A 14,284-nucleotide genomic window follows, 5' to 3' on the forward strand; every position below is an offset into this window, starting at 1 on the left:
TAGGAGTGACCGAAGCATCTCAATTAGTACTACACTATAAATATAGCAGACACGAATGTTGTGCACACTGGATTAGCAAACTAATTAAGCTGCAGCCACGAAGCAAGCCTACAACATGCATAATTGTTATCATCTCGGTCTTAAGTATTAAGCTTGTTAGCTTAATAAAAAGAATCTCTGGGCAATAAACCGTCAACAGAATCAGCAATCTATACTCGAACAAAGGAAATACAAATGAAACGGAACAGGAGAAAAGAGGACAGAAACAGAAATTGTACATGTCCTTTGTGAGGTAGTCAGCCGGTGGAGCACTCTGAGAAAGCGTTGGAGCCGCTGGCTTTACTTCCAGACGGCGGCGCACATCAAAGCGAGGAGCTTGTATCCTGCTGGCATGTTCCTGCTGCTCGCGCCCTTGCGACAGACCTCGTCTTCATCTTCCCGGCAAGGCGCCAGAGGAGAAAGTGCGGCGCACGGTGGATCAGCGCCCGGCTTTCCCCCAATTTAGATCTTGATGATTATCTTCGATCTGTCGATCCGAGTAGCTAAGGCATGGCACGCAGGCCAGGATCTTCGTGACCGCCTGGAGGGGGGAATCCGGGCGGGCCAGGCCGGCAATGCGTGCTTCAGGTTTCACGTGGCGGTCGAGGGAGCCATGCTCAACCTGGGCATGGTGCACACCTCTCGATCTCGGACGGCCGCTGCTGGCCTTCTCTCCGGGCGCCGCCCTGCCTCTCCCTTCTCCTGCCTCCACAACCCTAGCAGCATCTCCCCTGCACCGGCAGACTCTCCTCATCGCTCCTGCTCTCCGCCGCCTTGACCCACTAATCAGGCGGCCACGCGGGCGATGCCAAGGACAGACTCTGCGTGCCTCCGGTCGCGCCGCCCCCAGTATAGGCTGCATCAAAGGGGATCGATTGCGAAACCTCCACTCAATGTGACGGCGCCGCGGACTCCTGTGGCCTGAGACCGGAGCGGGAAGTGCGCTCTTGGTGGAGGCCGGCGGCCGGCCTGGGCGGTCGACGGATCTGCAGGGTGTCCGTGGGGAGGAGGGACTCGGTGGAAGACCAACGAACCGGTACCGTGGCATTTAGCCGTATTATGCGATTAGGTGGGAGAGTAAATCGGTCCAATGAAAAGTTGGACGAAAATTTTGGCAGAAACCTTAGCTTCTAAATTTTGGCAGAAACCTTAGCTTCTTTATTATTAGGTATAGATATAGATATATATATGTATAGATTGTATCTCGGAGTTGGAAATGCTGAATTTCAAGTGGTTTAGCAGATTGGAAAATATAGTTATAGTAAACCTTGTATGCCTCGCTTATCGTGGTCCATTGCCTAGGTTACCTTGAGAAATCGCTGCTCTGCTCGACTACACCATCTCTTCCACAAGCGGCGCTGTAGAAACAATGACACAGATTTTTTGTGATCTGAATTTCTAAGAGTCTACTTGGCACCTTCTACATGATACATTCTTGCATATGGTGTTTTTGTGTCAGTATACATCTGAACATATATCTGGTGATTTGCGACTCATCCTTGGGTACACTAGTAGAAAAGAGGCCTTCCATCCCAGCCCATTAGTTTCCAAATACTTTGACCCGGGACTAATAGGGTCTTTAGTCCCGGTTAGTAACACCAACCGGGACTAATGGTCCGACCGGGATTAAAGGGTAGACCTTTAGTCCCGGTTGGTGAGGCCTGCGCCGGCCACAGCCTGCCATACCCCTTTAGTCTCGGTTGGTATCCCCAACCAGGACTAAAGGTGTCCCCAACCGGGACTAAAGGTTTATTCTGGTTTTTTTACTCCCCACGCACCCTTCACCCCCCCTGGATCGCCTTTTTTTGCTTTGTAAAATATAAAAAAAAATGATAGAAAATTCAAAAAATAAAATGTTTTCAGATTCTTGTATGCTATGCAACCTACTATTCGGCGAAATTAAGAAATTCGAATTTTGACTTTTTTTGCAAAAAATGTTTGAAAAATGGTAAAATCGTATTAACTTTTGCATACGACGTCGGAAAAAAACGTATAATATATCAAAATCATCGTGGGAAAAAGTTACATCCGAATTCACCCGGGTTTACCCGGTTAGCCAATTTTTAGATTCTCAAAATACCAAATGAAAATACGAAAGCAGAAAGATTTTAGTTTTTGCTATAAATTACGGATTTTATATATTTTTTATTTTTCAAAAAATTAAAATTAATAATTGCAACCTGCATGATTACTATTACTTTTACCCAACTTTTAGATTTTCAAAATTTTAGGTTTTAGGTTTGGCAAAAATATAAATATTTAAAAATTTAAAAATAATGCAAATTAAAAAGTTAATGTTTATTTATTTATTCAAGATTATTATTACATCATTACTTTTGTTTATTAAATGAATTATTTGAAATTCAAACAATAAAGAAATGTGACATCGATCAATATGTTAATAGGATTGGTATGATACTAGTATCACATACATGCGCGCGAAACACTTGGATGCGGGATGTGATGGAACTCGGAAGTTAAGCTTGCTAGTGCTAGAGTAGTGGGAGGATGGGTGACCGAGCGGGAAGTTTGATCATGAGTAAGTAATTTGACTAGAGATAAGTGTAGTTAGAGACTAAACTATGCAAATAAGTGAAATAATAGAAATTCTGAAAAAATAGAAAAAATTAGAAAAAATAAAATAATTTTTTTTCACCTGGAGGCATTTTTGTCCCGACGCACGCAGCTCACGTGGATGGACCTTTAGTCCCGGTTCGTAAGCAACCGGGACTAAAGGGGGTGGGCTTTAGTCTCGGGTATTTAGTCCCGGTTGCACAACCGGGACTAAAGCCCCTTATGAACCGGGAGTAAAGCCCATTTTTCTACTAGTGGTATTCCTTTGGTTAGTACAATTACTACAGTCGGTCACTTGTTTATTGCTGAGGAATTCAGTTACATATATGCTAACTTTTTAGCTGAAGAATTTCGTTCTAGTATATATAATAGGAACATCTATCGATCTTATTATTCATTATATCATCATGTACATTACACCAGTGCTTAGAATACATGCAAAGGATGTAGAATATATTGTGTTGCGGAGAATAAAATGGATAAGCAGTATTTAGATTTGTTTCTTTATTATGGTGATGGCGATGAATAAGAGCGTGTAACCAATATTCCTAATTTGTTATATTATATGGTTGTTGAATATAATTCATTCATCGTCCAACACTTTCGGGCTTAGGCTTTTGGCTGCAGAGTCAGCACCCGATTTTCCGCCTAGAGTGGCTACCTGCATTACTGATTGAAGTAAGGAAGAATAAGAGAGGAGAGAGTCGCGTGTGACTCGAATACACAACACACTATTTGTAGATGGACGATTTAACTAATGGAAAACTGATTCGTCTCTGATTGTGACTATGATTTGTAAATATATACCTAATAATAAAGTAAAAAAGGGTTTCCGTCGTCCGTTCTGTTTTTAAACCAATTTACCCCAAACCCTGTACAGAAATTACCCACCATTGCCACCGACAAGTGAAAAAGGGTTCATGTTATTTTTTTCTCCTTAGACCCGCTGCGAGCTGACTTTCCTCTCATCCTCGTCTCGCAGTCGCGGGCATGCATCGAGAGCAGGCCCGGGCGAGCGGGAGTGCGTTTTGTGCAATGGCACAGGGCCCATGAATTTGAGGGGCCCCAAATCTTGTAGAACCTGGCCTTCACGTGACGATCCATTTGTCTCAAAAAAAAAGTGACGATCCATTAGTCATACTAACAGGTTAACAGCTCTGCCTCGTTCAGTATTACAGTGTAAAATGTCAGTCAAATATGACTTGCGTTTATCAGGTATCGATCACAAAACCTATAGCTAAAAGGAACGGCTAGCCAGACTAACCAACTATTCAAGATATTTTCCTTCAAAAAAAAAAAACTATTCAAGATATTTTATGTGTGACATTAGCAAAATATAGTACTGCCTCCGATAGCGATGAATAAAGCGCACGCGCATTTTAAGACGAACTTTAACAAACAAAAATTGAGCAACTAAATCTTGGCTACATCGTATGTAATTGTATCGTTGGATTCGTATTGGAAAAAACACTTTCTAATGATGCTAATTTTAGATCAACAATTTTTATACATTTTAAGTAATTCTTAGTGAAAGAAAAAACACGTAAAACGAGAGCGTCTTATTCATTGGAATGGAGGGAGTAGTTATTGTCGCTCGTATATAATTATAATTCTTTTTTTCTGGGAAAATAGGGCCCATTTTAGTATTTGGCACAGGGCTCCAAATTTCACCAGCCCGGCCCTGATCGAGAGGAGACGCGACTAGGCGGTCGCGGCCTCCACAAGGTCCAAAACTTAGCGCACTTCGATTGCTGCGTCCCCAAGGTTCAATAGAAGGAAGAGGAGCTCATCATCTAGCGAGTCGAGCGGCAGCTCCGGCGCGGCCGTAATGGATGGATCTAGCGGCGGCAGAGTCGGGTCAATCCCCACGATGCCCGAGGCTCTGGTGGCAAGCCACATGGTGGAGGAGGCGGGGAGTCTACGATTCGAGGAGGCACGCGCACGCGGCAGCGAACGGCCGCGCAGCAGTTCTTAAAGGTGTGTCGCACCGGTTTTTTTTCCTGTTCGTTGTCGAGGACGGTTGGCCCACCCTCGCTTTCTTCCCTCTCTCAGCCTCTCAGCGAAAGGAGAAAAGGGCTCCGGCCGGCTGTGGCCACTGTCACCGGAGATGGAGGTTCTGCCCTCGTGGACGCCGACGCTGACATGGTCTGTGGCGAGATACCGGACCTGCATCACGAGACCTTCTCAAGCATTCGCTGCAGACCAGGGCCGACGGCGTCTCCCTCATCTCATGCACACACGCCTGCGCAGGCAACCCGCGCAGCCACCAGCGGCTCTCCCACCCCCCGCATCCCGCGTGGCATATTCGTCCGCCGTCAGCATCCTCCGCGCTGCAACCTGGGCCAGGCGCCAACAGCTCGAGTGGAGTCTGGAGACATTATTTCTATACGCTCGATTTTCTATAGACAGTATTTCAGTGTACTGAAACTAATTCAGTGTTCAGTTAGCATTTTCGTTGTTGCTAGCTACTGACAGGTTAGTGAATGCCAATTCAACTTGGACCGCAAATGATTGACGATGCTTGGATCAGTCGCTTGGTCATGTACTGTGTTGTTGATTGGATATATGTTGTTCGTATCCATTTATTTAGAGAACCACTTTATAAGGATAGGCTATTGTTTATACTTGCAAAAAACTATTCAAGTGTTACTCCATGATAGATTTTTGTGTAACATTAGAACTAAAATGTGTAGAAAATAGTTGTGAAATTTCATGTTATGTATCTCTTGGTTTATATTATTTTCATTCATCAGAAAAGGTAACCATAATATTATAAAAATAGGAAATTATATTTAGAAGAAAACATCAAATAAATAATGTATTCTTCCTAAACAGAGCAAAATGGTTGTAATCCTTTTACAGGTTCAAGCGGAATTGGAGAGCCAAGGTGATTCTATGCAAACTTAGTCACAAAAACCCGGTATATGACCATCCAAAATATCGTTAATTTCACCGTCTAGCTCGACGAAGATCGAACATATCGTTAATTTCATCGTCTAGCTCGACGAAGATCGAACTACTGACCATCGAACATTTTTAATTAGGTGTATTTCGCTAACTCATTACTGATCTACCGGCAACGTGACGACGTAGTAAGCATGAGTTGTCATCTTAATTCTCTCGTGTTTTGAGTTTTGCGTAGATCAATATGGCAAGAAATTGAGATTATAGTATTGTACCCGGTGCAACGCACGGGCATGTTTGCTAGTTATTACCAATTTGCATTAGACAAAAGTCGTGCGTTGCACGATGCATACTTACTAGTCGCTGTCAAATGACGCATGTTTTGGAAGTCAAAGCCTCCAAACAACATTTTTCACAGCTTCATGTAAAAAAAAAACATTTTTCACAGCTCGAGAGGCTAATATTTTTCGAAAATGAGCACTTTATTACTTGCGCAATAGACCCGGCCTATGCGTAGATCACTGATTTCTTCGTCAAATATAGACCACTGATTTCTTCACCAGATGCCGGCGGCGCTCATGGACGGCGAGCTCCGGAGCCTATTGAAGGTCTCGGCTGCTGTCTGGGCGGCCATGTCGTACGCCCGCGTGGCCGCCGCGCGCACTAGCCCAGGCGCGGGCCGCCTCGCTGCGCTTATGCCCGCCGTTGTGCTCTTCTACGGGATCCCCTTCGCCTTCACCACCACCGGGTTCCGCGGCATCTCTGGCTTCTTCCTCAGCTGGCTCGGCACCTTCAAGCTCTTCCTTCTCGCCGCCGGCCGGGGCCCCCTGGACCCGTCCCTCCCCCTCGCCCAGTTCGTCTGCTCCGCCTCTCTACCCGTCAAGCTCCGGCAGTCCACCTCCTCCGGCAAAGCAAAGAAGCAAGACCCCGCTTCTGCGGCAACAAAGATCATCCTCTCTGGCGGCCTTATCCCCTTCATCTTGTACGCGTTCCAGTTCAGGGAGGTGATGAGCCGGTGGCAGCTCCTCCTCTTGTACACCACGCTGATCTACTTCGCCATGGACTTCCTTCTGGCGTCGGTTCAGGGCGTGGTCCACGGCGTGCTGGGGATGGAGATGGAGCCGCAGGTGGACCGGCCGTACCTGGCGTCGTCGCTGCGGGATTTCTGGGGCAGGCGGTGGAACCTCATGGTGCCCGCCATCCTCCGGCCGTCCGTGTACGGCCCGGTGCGCGCGCGCTTTGGCGTCGCGGCCGGCGTCCTGGCGTCGTTCCTCGTCTCCGGGCTCATGCACGAGCTCATCTTCTACTACCTCATGTGGCAGCCGCCCAGTGGCGACGTGGCCGCGTTCTTTGTGCTCAATGGAGCGTGCGCCGCGGCGGAGGCGTGTTGGGGGCGGCATGCCGGGTGGTGGCGCCCGCCGCGGGTGGTGGCGGTGCCGCTCACGCTGGCGTTCGTCGGCGGGACGGGGTTCTGGCTCTTCTTCCCGGCCTTGATCAGGGGCGGCCTTGACGAGCTTATGCTGAAGGATTTCCAGGGGATGCTGGCGCTCATGGAGCAGGGCGGCCGGTGGCTTGCCGGCGCCGCCGGTCCCGCTCTTTCGACTGGATGACGAACGTGGTGGTGTGACGTACGTGTGTGCCCCATGGGAAATATATACTTATATATATATTGTGTTCAGATCTTGAAAGATGTGCTCGTGAATGCACTCTTGTGATTAACCATCCTAGTTAAATTGTGTCATTTAGATCCTTGATGGCTGCTATGTTATGGACAGTCCGGAGTTCAATTTAAAATCGAAGTAGTGATGCTATTTTAAAAAACAATGATCTTTCGATCGGTTCATTCGGTTGATATAATTATACAAGGACGCCGTTGAGGCGCTGACATTTTGGATGTGCCCTTAAAAGTTTCCATGGCACATTGAAAATTTGCCCCTAAATCTTTTCAGGGTACATAAAAGTGTGCCCTCAAAAGTTTCAAAGGCACCTCCAAAATATGTCACAGTTATTGGTGCACTCATCGAGTACTTTTCAAATCTCAATGAATGTTGTTCATATTTATATCACTAAGGATTACCCCAGCAACGAGCAGGGTATCATCTAGTTTTACAAATGACGTAGTACACAATTCACAAATGTTGTAGTTAACAGTTTACAAATGTTGTAGTACATAGTTTACAAATGTTGTAGTACACATTGTTGATACCCGTTTTGGGACAATAGCTTATCAAGGACATAATCCCACAGATGAAAATGGGTGAGACACAATTGGAAAGATTCACTCAGTGAGTTATTATTACTCATTTAGGAGACATCATGCCCGCCATGTCTAGTCGTGTTATTATCCGACTTGATAGCCGATTATGCTAACAGTCAGAGATAACCCTCGAGGATAAATATACGAAGGTTTCCACTAGATCTCCTTTAAGATGACCTCAAATGAAGAAGTGATATAAACTAAAGTTGTGCGTCTCGTCGAAACAAGCAACTTTGATTTTTTGGTCATCGCGATCCGAGATAGTATGCAACCTCTGGAACGAACACACTATCAGATATGGAAGATTCCGGTGTCTAGTCGGGAGCGTAAAGAAATCGTTCAAATGTGCATATGCAAACTAGACGAACTGTTTCACGTTCGGTCGATTTTAAGCAGTCAAGATGAACTCAGATGGAAAAGAGGTCAACAAGAAAGTTCTTCATTTTTTCGAGACGAACAACTTTGTTATTTACGAGATTTTGATTTTAAGGTACTGCCAGTTTTTGACCCAACAGTTATAGAAAGTTCGGGCCAAACCATCCAAATTGTACCCAATTTAGGGTTTGGGACGTGAATCCAACCCTCTTTCTTGCCCAGAAAGTCCAGACGCTCCTTATATACTTTAAGGTTGCATGCCGATTGAATCAACACCAATCGAACAAACACATCTACTACTTTTTCTGTGTCCATCTACTTTTATCTCTCTCCCTTTGTATCTTTCTTCTCGTTCTTCGTTGTTCTTCAGGATTGGATTTTGCGAATCCACGAGGTCCTAGGGGTGGTCATGCCGACCTAGGGCAGCCCATAGCCGCCGCAAGCCCTGACGGGGTCCCTGCCAGGCGAGCGGTGTTTCGGGTCTCAAAAGAGCTCGCCAGACTGTCTTGCGTACTACGTTTCCGGCGAGCCTCCCTCGGCGCGTGCTGCCGCGCATCGCGCTCGGCATCGAGGGTAAACGACGACGTGTTCGTGTGCAAACACCCTTTTTGGTGACTCCGCTGGGGAAGAAGCTTCAGGCGTTCTCCAGCCCGTTCTTGCTACGAACAAAGCGTCATTAAGAGGCTACAAACTACAACGGTATCATGAATACTCAATCTTCTTATGTAGAGCAAATAGCTCTTATATTGATGTTGCTAAATCATCTGATATATATATATATATATATATATATTGTATGGGCTAGCCCTAGATCTTACTATGTGCAAAAGCCGATGCAAAATAATCTCCATACTTTTAGCAACTTGCAACAGATATCGAATCATCATGCATCGGCAACCCCAGAAATTCATATGCCGATGAACAACATGATGAGTTTAGTTAATCAATATTAAACACCCAATGTTAGAAATTTCATTAGCATGCAAGATAGTGTTTCATCATCGGTAAATAGTTCACAGTATATGCTTTTAGCTTCAAGCATGCCAATGGATAGAGAAATTGGACATACTACTACAAGCTATTTGGCCAATTACCCTGAACAGTCATATGCAACATCTTATGTTACTAACTTTTCATCACCATATGCAACTGGAGATATCCATAATTCGGTTCCGCACCTTCACAATGGTTAAAGCCGAATAAGTGGAAATTCAATAGAAGCTCATGTGCCTTCATCAAGTACTGTAGCATATGGTACCTCCCCTACACAATTGCAAAATTTTGGTAGCACCCACACCTCGATGCCGAATGAATCTAAAAGTTTTGGGGGGCAAGTCTATATATCCAAGTTGGACCAAGGAAAAAGGAAAATGTATGGCTCGTACAAACAAAGTCAAGCCAATGCCCATAGGGAATAGTGTCAGCGACTTCACCACGCCGACTTTTGAGGAATTGCTAGCAGAATATTGCCAAGCCTATGAAGTACTAAAAAAGAGGCGCAAGGAGGAATTTGAGGATCGTAAGAGGAAACTCGAGGAGAAGTATGAAGAGAAAGATCTGCAGGAGTTTCTTGCAAGCCTAAAAAAAGATCACCAAGATAATATTACTCAAGTTGAAGAAATCAAGTCCCCTCCTCCGCACATCGATCAAGTTGAACCCTCTACTAAACTGAGGCAAGAAGGAGCTTTGCAAAGTGATACATGCCATGAAGAAAATAAGAATGACTCAGCTAGTATGGTTAATTCAGTTATTGAAGAAGCCGAATCAAAAAGTACATGTGCTGATTCTATTGAATCAAAAGATGCAAGCTTCGTTGAGCAAAAGCATAGTGAATACAAAACAACTATGCTTGACTTTTCCGAATGTAAGGGAGCTTACATGTTGCCCTATGAATTTTGTACCAAACAAACCGATGATCGTGAAGAGCAAAAAAAAAGATAGCCGAACAATGTTCAGTTGATGAAGAGCATCAAAGTGAAGAGGTAAAAAATTCAGAACAACAAGAACACAAGACGTTGGAGAATCATCCAAATACAGGGAAATATATTGTTAAGGTCATGCGACCATCATACTTGTAGGGTTTATTGCATAGAAAACAAAAAATTTCTACCGTGAAGAAGAACAAAACCAAGATCCAATCTAGGAAAAGCCAAGATCTAATCTATGAAGATCAAAGCAACAAGAGAGATGAGAGACTAACCCTCGAAGATCCAAAGCCTTAACGAGATCAGATCTCGTGGTTGATGTAGTCGATCGTTCCGGTGCTGCAATCCGGCAGCACTTCCGTACTCGGTCGCACGTACGGTGTCGATGAAGTCCTTCCTCTCCCCGTTCCAGCGAGCAGCGGAGGTGTGGTAGATCTCCTCGGAATCCCAGTAGCACGACGGCGTGGTGGTGGTGGTGGAGGAGAAGATTCTGCAGGGCTTCGCCAAGCCGGAGCAGAACGTATGGTGGAGGAGGAGAGGGGCGGCTAGGGTTAGAGGTCAGGGAGGGCTGCGCCCCCTGCCCGCTCCCCTCTTTATATAGGGGGGAGGCCGGCCAGGGTTGCCTTGGCCCCTCCTCCAAGCCTCTAGGGCTGGCGGCCAAGAAGGGAGGGGGGAAACTTGCCCCCCAAGCCTTCCCCCCCTTTAGGGTTTCCCCAAAACCCTAGGGTTGGCCGGCCTGGGCCTTGAGGGTGTGGTGCGCCTGGCCCATTAGGGCTGGGCTGCACCCCCTCAGCTCATGTGGCCCCTCCCGGGGTCATGGGCCCACTGGTGGCCCTTCCGGAACCTTCTAGAAACTTCTTGGTCTTCCACCGGAAAATTCCCGAACTTTTCCGAACCCCAGAAATTAACTTCCCTTATATGAATCTTATTCTCCGAACCATTCCGGACCTCCTCGTGATGTCCTGGATCCCATCCGAGACTCCGAACAATATTCGGTCTCCATCTCATATTCCGAAGCTACTATACAACATTGAACCTTAAGCGCGTCACCCTACGGTTCGTGAACTATGCGGACATGATCGAGACTCCTCTCCGACCAATAACCAATAGCGGGACCTGGAGATCCATAATGGCTCCCACACATTCAGCGATAACTTAGTGATCGGTTGAACCATTAACATACGATACCAATTCCCTTTGTCGCGCGATACTTTACTTGTCCGAGGTTCGATCATCGGTATCTCCATACCTAGTTCAACCTCGTTACCGACAAGTACTCTTTACTCGTACCGTGGTATGTCATCTCTTGTGACCTTATCACATGCTTGCAAGCTAATTAGACGACATTCCACCGAGAGGGCTCAGAGCATATCTATCCGTCATCAGGATGGATAAATCCCACTCTTGATCCATATGCCTCAACTCATACTTTCCGAATACTTAATCCCATCTTTATAACCACCCATTTACGCAGTGGCATTTGATGTAATCAAAGTACCCATCCCGTGTAAGTGATTTACATGATCTCATGGTCGAAGGACTAGGTTACTATGTATCGAAAGCTTATAGCAAGTTGAACTTAATGACTTGATCTTATGCTATGCTTACTATGGGTGTGTGTCCATCACATCATTCACCTAATGATATGATCTTGTTATTAATAACATCCAATGTTCGTGATCAGGAAACCATGATCATCTATTAATCAACAAGCTAGTTAAACGAGAGGCTTACTAGGGACTCTGGTTGTTTACACAACACACATGTATTAATGTTTCCGGTTAATACAATTATAGCATGGGGTGTAAACATTTATCATGAACACTAAGATATAACAATAACTACTTTATTATTGCCTCTCGGGCATATCTCCAACAGTCTCCCACTTGCACTAGAGTCAATAATCTAGTTTACATTTGTAAAGATATAACACCTTGGCCTTCTGGTGCTTATCATGTTTTGCTCACGGGAGAGGTTTCAGTCAACGAATCTGACACGCTCAGAAACGCATGTATTTTGCAATTCATTTGCGTCTCCACACATCACTCATTTTCCAAATGAGTCGGCATTATGTTCAATCTTCTGGTGGAACCTTAATTCCGTAGTATGAAATATGTCGCTAATATTGTCACACACAATATAGCTTCAAAGTTCTGACACTATCGGAACTACACCAAGTTCTCAAAGAACTCCTCGACTCAAACACTCTCGGTCATTGTCAAAACAATGACATACTCTGCCTTCGTTTGTAGAATCCGTCACAATATTTAGAACTCATCTAAATCTAGCATAGACTTCTTCTAGCTCATTGTGCTACCTTTTAATGAACACTTAGCCTAATTGAGATTAAAATTTATTTTTACATGTGACCAAACTAATATCGGTGCAACGCCTGTTGATCGCCAAAACCCACCGGCGGGCAGCGGCCTGTCAACACGGTAGAGCCGGGAAGAGCCTAGAGCTGCGGCTGGCTGAGACCCCTCCGAGCGATGGCCCGCAATGCTCTTCTGGTCACACGCGGCGATGCGAAGTGCAAGGGCGTGCCACCTGACCTATACCTGGTCAGGAAGGTGATGGGGATGCCTCGCTTAGTTCCTGCATGGCATACACGTAAACATTAAATAAGAGCCTCGATCGGCTCTCAGGTTATCCTGTGAATCGGCTCAAAGAGCCGATCCACCCATGATCCGTACGGGGTGTACGAATACTTGGTGATCCTGCTTGATCAAGATAAAGCTAATGAGATCTACGACGATTTAGGGTTTTCACCGCATAATCGGATCATCCTACTCCAGGTTGGGCCTCGCGGCCACGCACGGTGCTCGTAAGCCGATCCTAAACAAGGCCACACAACCAACGTGACGTTGATCATCGGAACATCCTGTTTAGGACTTGCGAACGCCACCCTACGTGCCGCTGGATCCTCCCCCCCTTCGTAAGGCCTAACTATTGCAGATATTAAACTAATCCTTGCAGAGCAAGGAGCAATCGTAACGGATCAGATCTACTAGATGATGAACAAGCAGGGTGCCGCCCCCACGCCTGAGATAGGCGTGAGGGCGGCTAGACATGCGAGGGTTGCACTACGTAAGCATGTTTATACGAAGAGCTATGCTAACCCTAACACATCTATGATAACTACGTTGCCCGCCATCAAAGACGCTTGATGCGGGCAACGCATGAACAACGTGGAGCTTGTGCTGCCTAGATCGCAAGATGCGATCTAGGCAGCATGTCGCTTACCTGATTGAAACCCTCGAGACGAAGGAGTTGGCGATGCGCCGAGATTGGTTTGTTTTGGGGTGAACGTTGTGTTGTTGTTTATTCCATAAACCCTAGATACATATTTATAGTCCGGCGGACTTTCTAATTCGGACGTGCACCTAACCGTGCACGAGTAAAACTCTAACTTTTAATCTAAAGATACGATCCACTAAATTACAGATACAATGGGCAATTCAGCCCAACTTCGTGTATAAGGCCAATTCTTGTTTTTCCTTCCATGTATATCTTCAAGTCTTTCTCAATCGTGGCCCACCTCCGACTCGGTCAAATTCTGGTGATAACACATGCCCCCCTGGTTTTGGAATTGGTAATTCCAAAATCACTCTGTTTTCCTTCGTCGGGTCATGTCGTGGCAGAACCGTCGCAGTATCCTTCATCATGATGCCCTGCCTCCTCAACTTCTCCGCGTGATCTGGCAGTTTTTTTTTTCTTCTTAGGCACCACTTCCTCGGAAACTGCTGTGGCATTGAATTTCCACTATATCTCCTTTTATTTAACCGCTACGCACAGTTCTCCTCCGTATCTCCATCGCACTAGCACTCCAAAAGCCCTCCTGCCACCATGTCTTCTTCCTCCTCTGCTCCATCGGGTCCTTCCAGCCAGTCCTCCGCATCCCGTGAGCCGACGCCGGAGTACAATCCGGCAGAGGTCCATGCAGCGAACATCCGCCGCGCCATTGCGGCCGGGGAGGAGTCAGACCACGACTTCTCCATCTGGTCCGAGGACGACCAGTCCTCGACGGACGGGGAGAGCGACCTCCGCTTTCTCGCCGTTGGGGCAACGGAGGAGGAGAGCGACGACGACAGCTTCTCCTGCGACTTCACCTCTTCCGGGGAGGAGGAGGAGCAGGAAGAGGAGGAGGAGGACGACGACAAGAGCTCCTCCGACGAGCCGCCGGCCAAGCGGTTCTGCCCTTGGCCGGGCA

General features: G+C 46.3%; 1 protein-coding gene across 1 annotated transcript; it reads left to right on the top strand.

The window, feature by feature from the left end:
* The first annotated feature begins 6,069 nt into the window (after window positions 1-6,069).
* On the top strand, window positions 6,070-7,239 carry LOC127297544 (probable long-chain-alcohol O-fatty-acyltransferase 4). Its single transcript, XM_051327873.1, has one exon. It carries the CDS (start codon window positions 6,081-6,083, stop codon window positions 7,125-7,127), a length of 1,047 nt encoding a protein of 348 aa, XP_051183833.1. The 5' UTR covers window positions 6,070-6,080; the 3' UTR covers window positions 7,128-7,239.
* Window positions 7,240-14,284: the final 7,045 nt, after the last annotated feature.

The sequence above is a fragment of the Lolium perenne genome, chromosome 4 (assembly GCF_019359855.2).
Source record: "Lolium perenne isolate Kyuss_39 chromosome 4, Kyuss_2.0, whole genome shotgun sequence".
Lineage (NCBI taxonomy): Eukaryota > Viridiplantae > Streptophyta > Magnoliopsida > Poales > Poaceae > Lolium > Lolium perenne.